The 19,508-nt window shown below is 46.0% G+C and overlaps 1 protein-coding gene across 1 annotated transcript in view; it reads left to right on the top strand.

The window, feature by feature from the left end:
- Positions 1-19,414, top strand: part of GALNTL6 (polypeptide N-acetylgalactosaminyltransferase like 6) — a 138,425-nt gene extending 119,011 nt beyond the window's left edge. Inside the window, exon 6 of the mRNA XM_042243558.2 lies at positions 16,328-19,414. Coding sequence (XP_042099492.2) covers positions 16,328-16,495 — 168 coding nt within the window. The 3' untranslated portion in view covers positions 16,496-19,414. The remainder of the gene's footprint in view (positions 1-16,327) is intronic.
- Positions 19,415-19,508: the final 94 nt, after the last annotated feature.

Genomic DNA, 19,508 nt, shown 5'->3' with positions numbered 1-19,508 from the left:
GTTGCTATGCCCACCTCCAGGGTATCTTACCCACCCAGGGATCGAACCCACATCTCTTATGTCACCTGCATTGGCAGAGAGGTTCTTTACAACTAGCGCCACCTGGGAAGCCCCACCTACTACACTGACAATCCTAAATAAGCTTTCGTTGAATGGGCTCAGTTACTGATCCGACCCTGTTCTTTGTGAACCCCAAGCTGCGCTGGATACAACGTAACACATCTTGCGGTCTCAGAACCACTATCACGGCTTCCCCAAAGTCCAACAGTGAAAAGTGTGCATCACTGCCAGGGTCCAGCCCTGGTGGATCCAGGGAAATTCGAAGCATGGACGGCGTAGGCAAGGAAAACTTATTTGTTTGTTAATAGAAGAATATAAGATTAGATCAGGGAGAAATAGTGTAGTAGGAAAATTAAGTGGAGAAAGAAGGCTGAATAACTCGGCTTACGGGGAAGGCCAATAAAGTTCCAGACAAGGAGCTTGCACCATCTATGTTAGGCCACCGGCGCCCACTTGAATACTGAAGGGTGCCCTGCCTTAGGCTCCCTTTCGCGCGGGTCTTAAAAGCCAGGGCAAGTAAGTAAACGTGGTGAGCCACCCCGCTCCAGATGGGAATTCAGCCTGAAATTAGAGTAAATAGGAGAGGGAGGGAGAGGGAGAAAAAGAGAGAGAGACACACACAGGGGGAGCCAGATTCCCAAGAAACTAGGCCGAGAGACTAGGCCGAGAAACTGGTCCATCCATTATTGTTCAGAAGGCTTTTTATACTTTTGATAAAACATGGAGATCAATGGGTAACACAAAGTTATGCAGTGTTAGCAGCCCAGATTCTTATCAAAACCAGGCTTTTCTCTCTGCATACCTAGTTGTATACACAAGTCTTAGGTAATTTACATCATCTTCCGGCCAAAAGGGCCAATTAACATTTTACAGCCTTCTTTCTGATAAGGGTTTGTCAACCAGAAGACTTATTTGTGTTGTTCTTCCCAAAGTCTGGTGCCACTCTCAGAAAGCACTAAATAAAGTTACATTCTTACATAGCAAGGACACAAGAGGAGTGCAGTGATATATAACAAAGAGAAAAGTAATTAACTCAAAGTCTAGTGTTGCTAACATCAAAACTATTATATATCTTTTTCCATATCCCGTTTACATTGATTAACATCCTCCCAGGTGCCTAAAAGATAAAGAATATGGAGGCCTGGCAGCAGTCATTGAGTCAGCAGTGAAAACCCTCTACCAATATGATTTTTAGCTCTTTAGAAAAGGCTCTGTATCTTTAAGATGCTTTTAAGCTTTGTGCCTCTCGCAGTTGGGGGGCTGTAAGCAATTCACAAGCTGTAAGAGGTCCAGGGGAACCTGTTAGGCAAGCTAGAGAGCTATCAGAGGGGTTTAACTGAAACATCCCTTTCAAATGCAGAAGACTAAAGCCCTGATTTGACTTTTTCCAGAGAATATCAGACAAGCAGAGCACAAAAGCCGGCAGATTTTTTGGTTTTTGGGGTACATGCTCAGGAAATTCCAGGGGGAACCCCTGAAGCCTGATCACGTCCTTGCGTTTTGTCAGGCTTCCTTCCTCATGACCTTGTCACGGGTGGGATTCCTCACACTGGCCCCCGGCACATCACGTTTCTGAGTTGCTCTCTGGAGGCATTCATACGGTTTAACTTCCACAAGAAAGGGCTTAAAGATAACATCAACAGGGAACTTCCCTGGTGGTCCAATGGCTAAGACTCTGCACTCCCAATGCAGGGGGCTTAAGTTCGATTCCTAGTCAGGAAACTAGATCCCACATGGCAGCAACTAAGATTCTGCATACTGCAACAAAGACTTGGTTGTTCAATCACTAAGTCGTGTCTGACTCTTTGTGACCCCATGGACTACAGCACGCCAAGCCTCCCTGTCCTTCACTATCTCCCAAAGTTTGCCCAAGTCCAAGTCCATTGAGTTGGTGATGCTATCCAACCAGTGATGCCAACACCTGGTGCAGCCAAATAAATTTAAATGTTTTTAAAAAATCATCAAATTAGAAAAGACAGATTAATTTAAAAGGTACATGTCAGGCTAAACTGATAACACTGAAACAGTCACATTACTTTAAAAAGTGAGTGGGTGGAATTCTTGGCATGTATCTGCATCTGACTATGGGACCCTATGATACAGGCCAGAGCTTTGGCCGCTTAGCCCATAAACTCCTTCTGGCCCACAAAGATGCCAGATGGACGGCCACAGCTTGTTATTTTTAAATTATTCCGGTTATGTATTGATTTAGAGCCCAAAATGAGGCAATGAAGAGTGCAATTAAAAGGCATGGAATTTGACTCTGGTTCTGATCAACGAAGCCCCACTACAGAGTTCTGGACTTGTGGTCATATTTAGACAGTCAGGCTACCCCCAGTCATCCCAATCATTTCTGCATAGTCCCAAGTATTACAAAGCTCCAAGGCCTCTGGGGTGCATGCATGCTCAGTCCCTCAGTTGTGCCTGACTCCTCGTGACCCCATGGACTATAAGCTGCCAGGCTTCTCTGTTGGTGGAATTTTTCATACTGAAAAAAATGGCAAGTAGGTTGCTATTTCCTTCTCCAGGGGATCTTCCCGATTCAGGGATCAAACCCACATCTCCAGTGGTTCCTGAATTGCTGGTAGATTCTTTACCACTGAGCCATCTGTGAAGCTTTTGGTACCACACAGATTAAATTTAATCCATTTTGATCAAGACAGATTCCAAATACTTAAACAAAGCTTGTCTGACCTTTACTCCTTACTTCCAATTAAATGGCCCAATTTCCTGCCACTGTTCTTGAGATGACTTCAATGGGCCCACCTCAGCCTCCTGGACACTGATTCTTAACACACTCCAGATGGTCCTAGAGGTTGGCATGATGCCCAGAATGGAACACAGTATCCTAGGCATGTTTAACCAAGGACTAGAATGAGTTTCTAGCACCCTTTTGTTGGGAATTTTTAAAAAATCATTTATTTCTTTATTTGGCTGCGCCAGGTCACTTAGCTGTGGCATTCAGGACCTTTTAGCTGTGGCAGGTGAACTTTTAGCTGCAGCATATGGGATCTAGTTCCCCGACCAGGGATTGAACCCCAGGCCCCTGGCATTGGGAGCTCACAGTCTTAGCCACTGGACTACCAGGGAAGTCCTGTCTCGTGCCTTTTTGTTATGAGAAATATGTTAAATTAGCTCAAGCTGATTGGTTTTCTGCCTTCACTTCACACAGTTGGCTTCTTAATGAGTTTTCAGTATTTAAAAGGCCACGTTCGCTCTGCTACACAGACGTCTTACACCTGTATGGCGCCCCTTCCATACCTGTGTAGCCATCCACATCCACTGGTTTCTGTTAAGTTCTCCCTCGCCAGATTTACCCCAGCCTGGACTTTGGCCCAACTTATCAACAGGTGAACTAGTTTTATTCCAGCCATGAATTAGAGCAGATCAGTGGGCATGCAGGCCCTCATGCAAGGCCCTGATCCCAGTGAACAAGGCCCAGAACCGAGCCTCCCATTACATAATAGAGCTGACGCTGATCCACAGCGAGTAGTCATTCAACCAGATACAAGCTCGCCTAACAGCGAATCACCTTCTAGCCCACATTTCTCCAGCTAGAGACCCACAGGAGAAAAAAGGAGGATTTTCAAATGTCGTGCTGAAAACCAGATACACAATGTCTATATCATATCCTACACCCTGAAGATAACAGAGACATAAGTGTTATGCCCTGAGAAGCTGGGATCCTCTGTTCAAATTGATGAGTCAAAGATGAGGGAGGGAAACGCCTTCACCGCTGCCATGAAACTACATTTTCACCAGGGTAACCTTCCCATTCTGTTTTTATTCCATATGTTTAACCTGGCTGAACTTGTGACATCACTTAGAGGTCACGTCCTTTTAACTTCTTCCACACCTGGATACCTTAGCCACATCCCTGCTGGTTACCATTCTACTGAATACATTCAGCTGCCACCTCTGGTCACCAGTAGAAAGGTTTCATCACGGTTTCTATCTCGGGCTCTAACGTGTGGACAAAGACCGGCTGAAGGGAATGCTGGCCAATATCAAGACTGTCAAACTTGAAAGGACCTTGGTAACTGGAACTATGCGCGTGTGAGATCAGCATTTGCTAACGGGGACAGCTCTTCCCTGGGGGCAGGTGTGGGTCTGGGGCCGGACTGCTGGCTGGCTCGGCTGAGAGGGGGCAGGGCAGGCAGAGGCCCTGGGGGACCCAGGGTGGGAGTCCCCCCTGGGACCATCTGCAGCAGTTTTGCCTCTGGGATCTTGGGAAACTTGTTTCCTCATTATCAAAAGGCAATAATGACAGTATCGGCCTCAGAAGATTATCATGGGGGTTTCCCTGGTGGTCCAGGGGTTAAGAATCTGCACACCAATGCAGGGGACACAGGTTTGATCCCTGGTCAGGAAGCTAAGATCCCACATGTTGAGGGGCAATTAAGCCTGCCCACCAAAACTAAGACTCGATGCAGCCAAAAAATTTTTTTAGAAAACAAAGTTATTGTGATAATGAAATAAAATGTCAATACCCCTAGAATGTGACACTTCATGAGTGTTAGCTCTCACTCTCTGCGCGCGTGTGCTAAGTTGTTTCAGCTGTGTCTAACTCCTCTGTCCGTGGGGATTCTCCAGGCAGCAACACTGGAGTGGGTTACCATGCCCTCCTCCAGGGGATCTTCCCAACCCAGGGATCGAACCCGCGTCTCTCATGTTTCCAGCGTTGGCAGGCAGCTTCTTTACCCCTGTGCCACATGCCCAGAAATCTCTCTTCCAATTTGACTTTCACTCTCCCAGTAGCTTTGCCTCCGGGAGAAGACAGGCTGTCTAGCCATCTTCCTGTTCTATTGCAGCTGTGTAGCTGTCCCCAAATATTAGAATGCAGACTCCGCAAGAGCAGGGCTTTATCTGCTTTCTTTCGTACAGAATCCTCAGTACCTTAAACACTGTTTGGCACATAGTAGGTGCCTAAGTAAATGCACCCGGCTTCCTGGTTGCCCACATTCATTCTCTCTTTAGGTTGCTTATGCGGTTGAAGTAGATAAAGTGAGAAAATCTGAGTAGAACATTGAGCACTATGGAAGCCCAACACATAAATACATACTCGACAAAGAGCAGCTATTATGATGTTGACATGACTCCCAGCAGGTTTACGGAAGGGAGATAAACAGCTATGGTCAGATGGAAACAAGATCAGGAACAGATGGGTTTTCTCTACTCTCGGAGTTTTCAGTCTAATAGGGAAGCTGACAAATTTTTTAATTGAATATATTAAGTGTACAGGATAATATGGTAACACCACATGAGGCTCATCCTAGGTCAGAGAGGCAGACAAGGCTGCTCTGACACACTACCCTATAAATAGAGACCTGAAAGGGAAACAGGATTTAGGTAAGTGAAGAGAAGCATCTGAAAAAGAATGGATATGTGTACCTGTATAACTGAGTCATGTTGCTGTGCCCCTGAAACAAACACAACATTGTAAATCAACTATGTTGCTATTGCTGCTGTTCAGCTGCTAAGTCGTATCTGACTCTTTGAGGCCCCATGGACTGTAGCCTTCCAGGCCCCTCTGTCCATGGGATTCTCCAGGCAAGAGTACTGGAGTGGGTTGCCATGCCCTCCTCCAGGGGATCTTCCCGACCCAGTGAGCAAACCCACATCTGCTGCACTGGCAGGCAGATTCTTCACCAACCGAGCCGCCAGGGAAATCAAAGCGACTATAGTGTTTGTTGTTCATTCGTGTCCGACTCTGCAACCCCATTGATTGTAACCTGCCAGTCTCCTCCATCTGGAGATTTCCCAGGCAAGAACACTGGAGTGGATTGCCCTTCCTTTCTCCATCCCGACCCAGAGATGGAACCTGGGACTCCCACACTGTAGGCAGATTCTTTACCATCTGAAGCACCAGAGAAGCCATATACTCTAATACACTTTAAAGTAAAAGTTTTTTAAAAAACCCCAGATATAGGGATCAGCTTGTACAAAGGCCCTCTGGTGAGGAAGAGCTTTGTTTGCCGGAAGCATGTAGCAACCAGGTGAAGTGTGGCGGGAGATGATGCCCTCTAAGGCCAGAGGCAGGACCTTGCGTACAAGACCTTGGGACTATGCTAAAAATTCAGCCAAGAGACAGGGAAGAGTGTGAATGGTGTGAAGAGCAGAGCTCCAACAAACCACAACTGGTTCTGTAAGGATTCTGGCTGCTCCTAGAATTGAGGGTACATGCACGCCCATCACTTACTTGTAGCCCAGAAACCAACAATGGAGTGGACGGTGGGGCTGCCAGCACCGCCTCAGTGCACCCATGGAGGCCTCGGTCGGTCGGGGTGGAAGAAGCATGATTTCTGATTGGCCAAATTACCCACTGATGCAGGAAGGCCAGTTTTCTCCTCCTGTGAGGAACTGTACCTGTCACAGAAGAAATGGGAAAGGAGAGGCAATAAAACTGCACTATCCCCTTTCTGCCTGCTGCTGCTGCTGCTGCTAAGCCGCTTGAGTCGTGTCCAACTCTGTGCGACCCCATAGACGGCAGCCCACCAGGCTCTCCTGCCCCTGGGATTCTCCAGGCAAGAACACGGGAGTGGGTTGCCATTTTCTTCTCCAATGCATGAAAGTGAAAACTGAAAGTGAAGTCGCTCAGTCATGTCCTACCCTTAGCAACCCCATGGACTACAGCCTACCAGGCTCCTCCATCCCTGGGATTTTCCAGGCAAGAGTACTGGAGTGGGGTGCCTTTGCCTTCTCCGCCTTTCTGCCTACCAGGGTGTTATTTGCATTCTCCAGAGTTCTTCCAGAACTCAAAAGCCATCATATATCAACCTGGTTCTTCTCCACAACCTTAGGAGGTGGAAAGGTGGATAATTTTTACCCCTTCTCTCATCCCTCCCTCCTCCTCCCACTCCATTCATTTTGCAGACAGAAAACTGAAATCACTGCCGAATGAAATGATCATCAAAGATTATTGTCAGAGATAAAACTAGGATTAAAATCAGATTCATAATCCTGAGCCTCCTTTCTCTCCCATCCATATTAGAAATAAGAGGACATGAAGCTTTTATCTCTTACAAACACATTTGCTGTCCATGTGAGGTGTGGGCTTCCCAGGCAGCACAACTACTTGCTTAAAAACCCAGGCCTTAACATTGCACCCCAGTGCCTTCCTGGTGTAGAATGAGCCCATCCTCAGGAATTCTCCGCTTGCTCTCTGTGCTTCAGCCACACCAGTGACCTGCTGGTCCCCCCCCCACGTGACGGACAGAGCCTCCCCTCGCCTCTGACTGTCTCCTACCGCTCTCTCTCACCCTAGCCTCCCCATGTTCTTCTGACCCACACTTAGGGTCTTCCCGCTTAGGGCCTCTGCACTTGGTGTTCCCCTACCTGAAACCTCTGCCTCCAGATATCTTCATGGCCAACTCCCTTACCTTCTTCAAATTTCCCCTACTCAAGTGTCACCTTCCAGGTGAGGTTCACCCTTACCTCCCTGTTTAAGTTTGCATACCGGCCCCTCCCTTGGCACCTTTCAACAAGCTACACATTTTGCATATCATTCTTGTTGTTATTCAGTCACTAAGTCATGTCCAGCTCTTTGAGATCCCATGGACTGCAGCATGCCAAGCTTCCCCGTCCTTCACTATCTCTCTGAGTTTGCTCAAACCCATGTCCATTGAGTCGGCGATGCCTCCTAACCACCTCATGCTCTGTCATCCCCTTCTCCTCCTGCCCTCAATCTTTCCCAGCTTCAGGGTCTTTTCCAATAAGTCAGCTCTTCACATCAGGTGGCCCAAGTATTAGAGTTTTAGTTTCAGCAACAGTTCTTGCAATGAGTATTCAGGGTTGATTTTCTATAGGATTTACTAATTTGATCTCTTTTGAGTCCAAAGGACTCTCAAGAGTCTTCTCGAGCACTACAATTTGAAAGCATCAATTCTTTGGCACTCAGCCTTCTTTATGGCCATGTACGGTCACAACCGGACATGACTACTGGAAAAACCATAGCTTTAAAATCACTGCAGATGGTGACTGCAGCCATGAAATTAAAAGACACTTACTCCTTGGAAGGAAAGTTATGACCAAACTAGACAGCATATTCAAAAGCAGAGACATTACTTTGCCAACAAAGGTCTGTATAGTCAAAGCTATGGTTTTTCCAGTAGTCATGTGTAGATGTGAGAGTTGGACTATAAAGAAAGCTGAGCACTTAAGAACTGATGCTTTTGAACTGTGGTGTTAGAGGAGACTCTTGAGAATCCCTTGACTGCAAGGAGATCCAACCAGTCCATCCTAAAGGAGATCAGTTCTGAATATGCATTGGAAGGACTGAGGCTGAAACTGAAGCTCCAATACTTTGGCCACCTAATGCGAAGAACTGACTCATTTGAAAAGACTCTGATGCTAGGAAAGAAGGAGAAGGGGATGACAAGAGGATGAGATGGTTGGATGCTACTCAGACACAATGGACATGAGTTTGAGTAAACTCTGGGAGTTGTCGATGGACAGGGAGGCTGGCATGCTACAGTCTATGGGGTCGCAAAGAGTCAGACACGACTGAGCAACTGAACTGAACTGAACTGACTATACAGACTTGGGTTGTCAAAGTGATGTCTTCTCTGCTTTTTAATATGCTGTCTAGGTTTGTCAGAGCTTTTCTCCCAAGAAGCAAGCATCTTTTAATTTTGTGGCCACAGTCACCCTCCACAGCAATTTTGCAGCCTAAGGAAATAAAATCTACTACCGTTTCCACTTTTTCCCCATCTATTTGCCGTGAAGTGATGGTATGCTGATTGTGTATTGCCTGTGCCCTGCTGCTCACTCCCTACCCCATCTCTAAATGTAAGCTCCAGAAGGGCAGGAGTCTTTATATTATTGAGTTTATTGGGACTTCCCTGGCGATCCAGTGGTTAAGAACCCACCTTCCACTGCAGAGGACAAAGGTTTGATCCCTAGTTGGGGAACTATCATCCCCTATGCCTTGGAGCAACTAAGCCTGTGTGATACAACTACTGAGTCCACGTGCTCTGGAGCCCACAGCTAAGACGCAACACAGCCAAGTGAATAAATAAAATTTTTTAAAAAGTTTATTGATATATCCAAACCATCTAAACTAGTGCCTGACAAACAGTAGGTGCCCTATAGATTTTTGGAATAAACTGAACCCATAAATGGACCTGTTAGTTCATATCTCTCTGCTCATGCATTCTTCTCTATTCATCCTAACCCCCCAAAGCTACAATCTCACTGACAAGTTTTACTCCAAACATGTCTTGTTTACCTACCGGTCGCTCCCATTTCTAATGCCAGGAGAGGCATCTTCAGTTATCTTTCAATGCCTACTTCCTGACACACACACACCAGAAAATAAAAGGCACTTAATAAATATTTGTTACCTTGATGTCCACCAACAAATGAATGGATAAAGAAGCTGTGGTACAATGAAACACTACTCAGCCAGAAAAAAGAACGCATTTGAGTCAGTCCCAATGAGGTGGATGAACCTGGAGCCTATTATACAGAGTGAAGGGAGTCAGAAAAATAAAAACAAATATCATATATTAATGCATATATATGGAATCTAGAAAGATGGTGCTGATGAGCCTGTTTGCAGGGCAGCAGTGGAGACCCAGACACAAAGAACAGACTTGTGGACACAGCGAGGAGGGAGAGGAGGGACAAGTTGAGAGAGGAGCATTGTTTTTCTTAGCATGCACACATTTTTAATTGGCGAACAATTGCTTTACAATATCGTCTTGGTTTCTGTCATACACCAACATGAATCAGCCGTAGGTATAGATACGTCCCCTCCCTCTAGAACCTCCTTCCGACCTCCCAGACCATCCCACCCCTCTAGGCTGTCATAAAGCCCCAGGTTAAGCTCCCTGCATCATTCAGCAAATTCCCACTGGCTGTCTATTTCACATATGGCAATATATATAAATATCTGTTGAACTCAAAAATGCCCTGGGTCCTGTTGTATTTCAGGCAACTCAGACCATAACTATACAGAAGAGCTCATTCCTGAACTGTGGATTACTTCGGCTCCATAAACCTTTCCCATATCCAGGAGATACTGATGTATCCATTTGGATAACTGGTTGAGGCAGGTGCCAATTTTTGTAAGTCCATTTTGCCAGGATTTCAGAAAATGCAAAATGGTCTTGAATAGCTGGACTCAGACAAGATGATTAGTGTGTTCTGACTTTGAGAATTAGGGATGCTGTCCAACTAAAGATAAGAGGAGAGGAGGCGTGGAATCACTATTAGTTACTTACTGTACGTTGGACGTTACGCCAGTGATTTTATGTATATTTTATCCACAACAAACATAGGAAACAGATATTATTATCTGTATCTCACAAGTGAGGAAGCTGAAGTTCAGAGAATAGTAATCGTCCGAGGTCATGTAATAAGTGATTGGCCTGACCAAATTTCCTGGGGAATAAAGGCCCCTGTCCCCTTAAGCCCCTGCCCAGCACTAGGCTGCCTCCCCTGCCGCCACGCAGGCACTTAGACTGGGGGTAATCATCCTGCACATTATGAACTCACACACCTATCTTACTGTCTTTGCTTTGTTGGTGTGTGATGCTTTTGTTACCCTGAATATGGTGTGAAATGATTTCTACAACATCTTGATTCTTTTAAAGTCTGGACCCTACAAAAGTACAGAATTTAACAAAACTTACTGCTGGCCTATGAATAGCTCAGAGGGTCACACAGGCCTGCTTTGAAGAGGTGTCGCCTCCAGGTGTGTGTGCGTTCAGTCACTCAGTCATGCTGACTCTTAGTGGCCGCATGGACTGTACCCCTGCAGCGTCCTCTGTCCATGGGATTATCCCAGCAAGATTACTAGAGTGGGTTGCCATTTCCTTCTCTAGGGGATCTTCCGGACCAGGGATCGAACCCACGGCTCCTACATGCCTGCATCAGCAGGCGGATTCTTTACTGCTGAGCCACCTGGGACCTGCCTGAAAAGTCTACCCAGCCTTTCACCCTGGGGACCAAATGGAATTTAGCCTGACCTGATTTGATTACAAAGAGTATTTCCATATTCTTGATTATGTAAATTTTCTTAGGCAAAAACAAAACAGAAAAAAACACAGGAGGAAGCAGTCAGGGAAGGCAGGAAGGTTGCAGGAGATAGTCTGCGGCCTTATGTTTTGAACAGATAGGGTGAGGGCCCCGCTTCCCTCAGGACTGAACAAGGGGACAGTCCAGGTAAAGGAGGACTGCTAGGGAGCCGCAGACTCGACCAGAGCAGTCAGAAGTCTAGCCCAGAGGAAAAGCTGCACCCGGGGGACTTCCCTTGTGGTCCATTGACAGCTAAGACTCGTTGCTCTCAATTCAGGGGACCTGGGTTCTATCCCCGGTCTGGGAACTAGATTCCACGCGCAGGAACTAAGAGTTCGCAATCCATAACTAAAGAGTCTGTGTGCCTCAAGTAAGACTCAGTGCAGTCAAGATAAATACAGTAAATTAAACAACAACAACAACTGTATTTGGTTCAGTTCCAGCATCTCCTGTCATGACTGAGGAGACTAATGGAGTAAGGGGCTGTCATGGTGTGTATGTGCCAACCCCAATCTCCCAGCTTATCCCCTGCTCCCTTGCCTTCGGGTAACCATAAGTGTGTTTTCTACATCTGTGGGTCTCTCTCTGGCTTTTGTAGAAAAGTCCATTTGTGCCCTTTTTTAGATTCTGCATATAAGGGATATCATATGATATGTGTCCTCTGCCCAACTCACTTCACTGGGTATGACAGGCTGCAGGTCTATCCATGTTGCTGCACATGGCATTATTTTGCTCTTTTTTATGGCTGAATAATATTCCACTCCATACATGCTACTAGCTATAAGATGGATAGCCAACAAGGACCTGCTGTATAGCACAGGGAACTCTACTCAATACGCTGTAGCAGCCTATATGGGAAAAGAATTTTAAAACAGTGGATATAAGTATTCATATACCTGATTCGATTTGATGTACAGCAGAAACTAACACGACGCTGCAAATCAACCGTGTGCTCAGTTGCTCAGCCGTGTCCAGCTCTTTGCAACCCCATGGATTGTAGCCCGTAGGCTCCTCTGTCCATGTGGTTTTCCAGGCAAGAATACTGGAGCGGCATGCCATTTCCTACCCTAGGGTATAAATCAACTATACTCCAATAATTTATTTTTTTTAAAGAAGTACCGTCATAGGACAAGAGACTACATTCACAGACGATGATGCACCAGCCAGGAGAAGCATCAGTAATGACATTCAGAGATCCAAAAGCTTAGCTGAGAAGAAACATAATGATGATAATGTATAAAGATCCCCTGGAGGAGGAAATGGCAACCCACTCCAGTATTCTTGACTGGAGAATTCCATGGATGGAGGAGCCTGAGGGGCTACAGTCGATGGGTTTGCAAAGTGTCAGACACAAAAGAGATGACTTAGCGCAAGCACACAAGGTCAAAGTGGGAAACGTATGTTCCGAGGTCACTAAAGATGCTTCCAGGGACTTCTCTGGTGGTCCAGTGGCTAAGACTCCATGCTTCCAATGCAGGGGGCTCAGGCTCGATCCCTGGTCAAAGAACTTAGTTAGCAAGTGGTTAGATCCCACTTGCTGCAACCAAAGATCCCATGTCCCACAGCTAAGACCGGGAACAGCCAAAAAAAAAAAAAAAAAAAAGATGCTTCCAGAATGTTCCCCTTTAGGATCTGCTGGAAATGCCAAAGACACGGAAGCTCAGTCTGGAACCAGAGAGTCATCTATTAGCCCACTGAACGTGGCTGATAGAGTCTATCTGATGCCCTATCATTTGTCTCTGTCTCCAGTGAACTTTGGAATAAAACGTTCATTCAATTTCACAGCTGGGAGAGGCCTCAGGGACGGATGTTATCCGCCCCCTCGTTTTATTGATGAGGCTCCTCAGACGCAGATAGATTTGGGGGACTCCGCTTTTCAGCTTGTATGAGAACCGGAAGAGCAGTCACAGAGACGCCCGCTGGATGGCTCAGGGTTGTGCTGAGTCTGCATGCCCCGCCGGCTCTCCCCAGGAGCAGACCTGGGTCTGCCAGAGCCTGAGTTTCAGCTGGAGAGCTGGGAAAATGCGATCACCTTGCGGCTCGGAAAATAACATTCAGATAAAATGTTCAGAAAAATCTGGTTTGGCTTTTGTATCCTAGCTGGGAGGCACAAGCTGAGAAAGAAGAGAATTAAAACATGTTCTATTCCTTCCCCCCTGCCCCCGCTTATTTTTTTACATTTTATGGAAATACATGTCCGGGGAGAGAAACCATGAGCCTCTGCTTGTCTTGAGACATCGACAAGGGTGACAATAGAAGGAAATCTGGCTGGTTAAGAGGAAAGAGGAGTTTACAGATGTGGAATAAAGTGAAGTTTAGAATTTAGCAGGTCATGTAGAATTTTCATGACTATAACAGCTTTAGGGATGCTCTTTGAGAAATTGATTTAAATACACTAGGCCTATGTAGCTAAACCGGCAGAGAGTGGGGGCAGGAAACGGAGTGGGAGGGATGCTGAGAAGGAGGACTGGGGGGCAAGGAGCCTGCTGCCCAGGGAGCCGAGGGGGCCGCAGTGTGTGTGTGCGTTGTTGGGGGGGTCTGTCGTCTTGGAGTCAGCGTCCACCCCAGGAGGAAGGAAACGGGTGAGTTCAGAGCATAGCCCTCCTCCTCAAGAATCTGCTGTCTCACCCTTGCAAGAGGAACTCCCTCCAGCTGCCCTGGGGTCTCTCATGATCCATGCGCAGGTTGGAAAAGAATTTCCAGACATGAGACCGAATGAGAGGAGAATCACGTTTACTAGAACAGGAGATGCTGTTAAAACATCGGGCCAGCTCACAGGAGAGCCAAACGTTTTTGCAAGCTTGCAGCCAATTTTTATAGTCTCAGAGAAAATTCCTACTGAAACGGTGGCATTAGATGATTAGCTAGGATGCTATAGAGTGGAGAGTAGGGTGGACATTTTACATAGTAGGGGGGTCAGGGAACTGGACAGTTGAAATCAGGAAGCTCATGGCAATAGTTCCTATGGGGCTTGGTCAGTTCCAGAGACTTTTATACTGTGACCTTGATACAGGGATCCATACCTGTGACTTTGGTATAGGGCTCCACAGGGGCAACCAGCAGCTAGTGAAGCAGGGGACGAGGAAAATGGGCAGGAGGCCTTGGCAGCCTTCTTGCTGTAATGAAAATAAAATCCACAATAAACTTGCGAGACTCAAAAGAGAACAGAGGAGAGAAAGGGAACCTTTGTATCAGACGCTCTGTATGTACACTCCAAGTGGAGACGTGCAAAGGGCACTTTGGGTTGCCACCTCCCTCCTCCCTTAACCTTCCTGCTATCACAGGCGCCCAAGTATGCAAACATCCGGGTCCTGAAGGACATTAAATATTGGTTAACAACCAGGGTAACGCAGAACTGTTTACACGGGGTGACGGAGAGACTCTTTCACACTAAGCATGCCAAGTCTAATATTCCTCAGTTAAAGAAATTCACCAGAACCTCTAAATGTTTTCCTAAGCTAAACAACAAAACATTCCTTGTTCCAAAATTTTAAGCAGTGGTCTGGGGACATTTTTACATGTTATGGGCACTTTTTTTTTTAATGCATAGATGCTGTAAGAGACAAAAACATTGATTACTAGTTAAAGATCCTTTTCTCATACCAGTGACAGCCTTCTTCCTGCTCGTGCAATGGAAAGGGGGTGTGGGTTCATAGAGGCTGTTCACACAGGGGCTTGCTCACCACTTAACTTCTGTGTTCTGCTCACACCTTCATCCAAAGCTTTATCATGCACTGAGGGAGCACTGCCTCCTCCATTTGACAGAAAACAGTGCCAGTTACACCACAGGAAGAGCTTCGATGCCAATAAAGGGTCAGGAAGAGACAGAAGCTCGAGTCAACGGATTTGAGTTTGTGCTTTGAGATCCTGCCTGTGCCCTGTGAGCCCCCAGCCCCGTGTTCATCCTGGGACCCTCACAACCTTGCGTCTAGCTCTCTTTGTTCCTGGTCCTCAGCTATTTCCCTTTCCCATTGCAGGCTCAGCACAAGGGTAGGGAAGGGACTTCCCTGGTGGTCTCACAGTTAAGAATCCACCTTGCAATGCAGGGGATGCGGGTTCAATCCCTGGTTGGGGAACTAAGATCCCACATGGTAACTACTGAGCCTACACTAGAGAGTTCATGCACCGCAATGATGCAACTAAGACCTGAGGAAGCCAAATAAATTAATTAACTTGGAAAATAAAAGAGTAGGGAAATGATGACTCTTCTGGTCCTCTGTGTGTGTGAGTGTGTGTGTGTGTGTGTGCACGCGTGTGGCACTGTTTGTGCGTGCGTGCTCAGTCACTTCAGTCGTGTCTGACTCTATGTGACCACATAGACTGTAGCCCTCCAGGCTGCTCTGTCCATGGGATTCTCCAGGCAAGAGTCCTGGAGTAGGTTGCCATTTCCTCCTCCAGGGGCTCTTCCCCAAACCAGGGGTCGAACCCACGTCTCCTGTGTCTTCTGCATTGGTAGGCAGATTCTTTACCACCGAACCACCTGGGAAGCCCCATGGCAGTGTTTACTATGAACTAAATTACCATTTCTGAATGCATCCCTCTCCCCCAAATAGCTGGATTACTAGATACTTAACTAGCAACTTCTCGTAGACTTCTCATCTTCAAAACCTAAGTAGGTAGCAAGATGCTTACCGCAGAGCAGGAAATGAATGGATTGCATTTTTTTAAATGAATGAATGAATGAATGGTTTCTGGCTGAACCTTCTGGAGGCCCCATATGGCACCAATGGTTCCTAGGAAACCAGGTTTCCCATGGCAACACCACCTCCTAGGCGTATTGTGCCTGTTGCTCAGTGGTGTCCGACTCTTTGCGACCCCATGGACTGTAGCCCACCAGACTCCTCTGTCCATGGGATTTCCCAGGCAAGAATACCAGAGGGGGTTGCCATCCCCTCCTCCAGGGGATCTCCCCAACCCAGGGATCGAGCCCAGGTCTCCCACATTGTGGGTGGATTCTTTATTGATTGAGCCAACAGGGAAGCCCCAAAATACTGGAGTGGTAGCCCATCCCTTATCCAGGGGATCTTCCCGACCCAGGAATGGAACCGAGGTCACCTGCATTGCAGGTGGTTTCTTTACCAGCTGAGCGACCAGGGAAGCCCATTGTTGGACTTGGGAGGTATTCTATTTCTCACACTGCCAATGTACACTGAGATAGCAGGGATTGTTTACTTCCTCTGTATATTTTGGGTTCCAAACATTCGCCATACATGATGTCCATCTCTCCCTTCCTTTCCCATCCCTGCAGGACAGAACGTTGTTCCATCCTGTGAGTAACAGCTGCATGGACTGTAACCCTGCAGAGAAGAAGATCTTCATGGCCAGATGCGATCCTCTCTCAGAGACTCAGCAGTGGGTTTTTGAACATATTAATATGACTGTTTTAGAAAAATTTAACTACCATGCCAGCTCCTAGGAAGAAAGAAAACGGAAGGACGAAAAGAGTGATTCCCTACAGATGATAAAAAATTCAACTTTAGCCAGCCTCTGGGTCAAAGGAGTCAGGAATAACTTTTCCTAGATCCAGGAAGCCTGGTTGGAAATATCTGTAAATGCCTTGTCCAAGTAGGGCATCCTAAAGAACTTCCTGCATCCCGAAGAACTTGGCTGAGAACCTCGCCAGCTGCTTCCGAGAACTTTGAGCAGTCCCCTTGCTGGCCAAGGGCACAGATGACTTAGGGACCTTTCCAAACAACTGCTGAGTTAACAAATCCTAGCATTTCTCAGGTCAAATCCTGCAGTAGTGAGTAGCTATGAATGGATCCTATTAAGTGGGTGGGTGGGGGTGGAGATGCAGGGTGTGGCCTCTCCGACAGCCTGTTGAAGATTTAGAATGAGCCCGTTCTCCAACTAGAATGGTTCAGAGTGCTGCAGAGGATTCTAGAGTGCGCATACCATTCTGCATTCTTGTGTTATTTTGCCATGGGTGTGCTGAGACTTAAATTACATCACGAAACCGACTTCCCGCGTCTCCATCACTGACGTCTGTCACTTTCCTTTCACAGCAGAGGTAACTTACTGGTCATAAAAGTTCATGCTCCATAAGCCGGCTGGAGTTCTAATTTAGTGCCCTTGTATGAATCCAGTTGAAAACAAACACAAATAAAAAACTATGCTACCGAGTTACTCCAAAGAGAAATATTTCATGGAAGCAGAAAAATCATGGAAGGTTTAGGAGAGGAATTTCACTAGGAAAATCTATTTTTACTCTTCTATTATTTTTAGAATTTTCAGAGTCTGATGTTAGTTCAGTCGTTGTTTTATTAAGGAAGGACATGGAGTGAGGCTGATGTAATTTGTTGAGGAGATTCTTAAATCCAAATAAATCTACACTCCAAGAAAGTGTGAAAATGACTTGGTACACTTCAGTTATGTCTGGTAAGGGCTGGGGACATAGAACTGGTTGGGCCTTGCTTTGGGCTGGCTTTTCTTTTTGTTGTTGTTCATTTGTTTTATAGTGTAGATATTAATAATGCTTTTGTTTTTCTTGGACGCACATTGAAAGACTTTCCATTAATAAAGTGCTTCTGACCCCATTTTCTATTCATGGGGCAGTATTCCAGGGATGATTTAAAACCTAAATGGAACATTTAATCCTTAAAACAATTTTTTTTTTACTCTTCCATAACAGTCGGGGTAGGGGAAGAATATATGGAGATAAGCCTGTAGAGGAAAGAACGATATTTTGTCATACAGACATTTCTCAAGCTTTTTTTTTTTCCAGGTAGAAAATGGTTTTTCTTTTGCTTTTGTGGTTTGGCTGCTGCTACTGCTGCTGCTAAGTCACTTCAGTCGTGTTTGACTCTGAGACCCCACAGACAGCAGCCCACCAGGCTCCCCCCATCCCTGAGATTCTCCAGGAAAGAACACTGGAGTGAGTTTTGTTGTTTTAACTCTGTTTTATATTAATTATATATATATATATATATATATATATATATATATAGAGAGAGAGAGAGAGAGAGAGAGAGAGAGAGAGTCTTGGATAGAGAAGCATTGAATTTTAGAACTAGGAAGACTCTTAGAATCCAATCTGTTTGTTTTCATAGATGAATAGCAAAAGCCTAGAGGAAATGGTCCTAATTCTAACAGGGTGAAAGGGCCTTCTAGTGCCTCGCGTCCAGTGCTTTTCCTCCTGTGTTGCATTGACCCTTACCTCATCCAAGAAGGTTCAGGTCATTACTCTGATTTCACTTGGAATGTTCAGTCCTCGATGACAATAACATACCTGCCTGGGGACACCTACGAGAGTAGCACTCACGTTCAGAAGCTTAAACAGATGAAACCGCTTCTTATAAATGTTCCTGATTGTGTTCTCTCCTTGAAATCTAATCCAACATCCAGTTACACTGCCCTGCTAATAGGTGGGGAAGAGTTACTTCATTCTCCTTACTGATGTTTCAAGCATTCTTTTGAAGAACTATTCTTTTTAAATTGACAGTCGCAGAGATTTTCGTGTGTGTCGGTCAAGAGATCTTGAAGCATTCAAGATGCATGGTGGAGAAAATCGATAATGAGAAATTAACCTGTGTGTTGAACAATTTCAGAGAGTGGGTGAAGATTTATCTCAAGTGTTCAGAGAGCAACCTGGTTGTAGAAGGAGATGAGTCTATAAAAATCCACACTAGGTCATTAAACAGTTGACTGCTGCTTACAGTCACACCAAAGAGCCAGCCCCATGGGCTGCGCCCTGGAAAGCCTGGACCTGCAGTATTCAAGGACGCTCTCATCGGGGGAAGCTGGCCATAACCCGCTCAGCACTGACCCCGGAGAGAACCTGAACACTGCAGCCTTTAGGTGGGACACCTGGGATCACAATGGGTTGCTTTCCTGATCTCAGAGGGCCTTGTACTCTTACTTTGACTTAAAGGATGTAATACAAAAAAAAATTAAAACTAGAAGATTTTTTCCAAGAGAAGCCTGGGATACGAAAGCCAAAATTAGATCCTCAAGGGACTTCCCTGTGACTCAGTGGTTAAGACTGCCCGCTCCCAATGCAGAGGGCCGGGGTTTGATCCCCAGTCGGAGAACTAGATCCCACATGCTGCAGCTAAGATCTGGTGCGACTCAAATAGATAGATAAATACTTAAAAAAAAAAAAAAAAAAAACAAGAAAAAAAACCCTTAAACTGCCAAGTAATTGTTAGACGTGTGAGAAGACCGAACATCCAAATAGAATAAAAGGAAGTCTCAGAATCTCCCCCTGGGCAGAAGGGCCTGGCAGTGACATGAACACGTCCAATTTCCCAGCATCACCGAGGGTGGGAATCTGCTTCCTTCAAACACCACCATGACTGTTCTGAAACATAGAACATTACATATGTTTGTGTATTTATTTGGCAAGAGGTCTGAATGGTCACTGGAGAGATTATCTTTCCTGGAAAGAACAGGATTTAGAAGTTGTAGCAGCAGAGTTCTGACCCACTCTT

Source organism: Ovis aries, chromosome 2 (assembly GCF_016772045.2).
Source record: "Ovis aries strain OAR_USU_Benz2616 breed Rambouillet chromosome 2, ARS-UI_Ramb_v3.0, whole genome shotgun sequence".
Lineage (NCBI taxonomy): Eukaryota > Metazoa > Chordata > Mammalia > Artiodactyla > Bovidae > Ovis > Ovis aries.
Note: the sequence above shows the minus strand (reverse complement) of the source record. Positions and strands in the feature narration are given on the sequence as shown.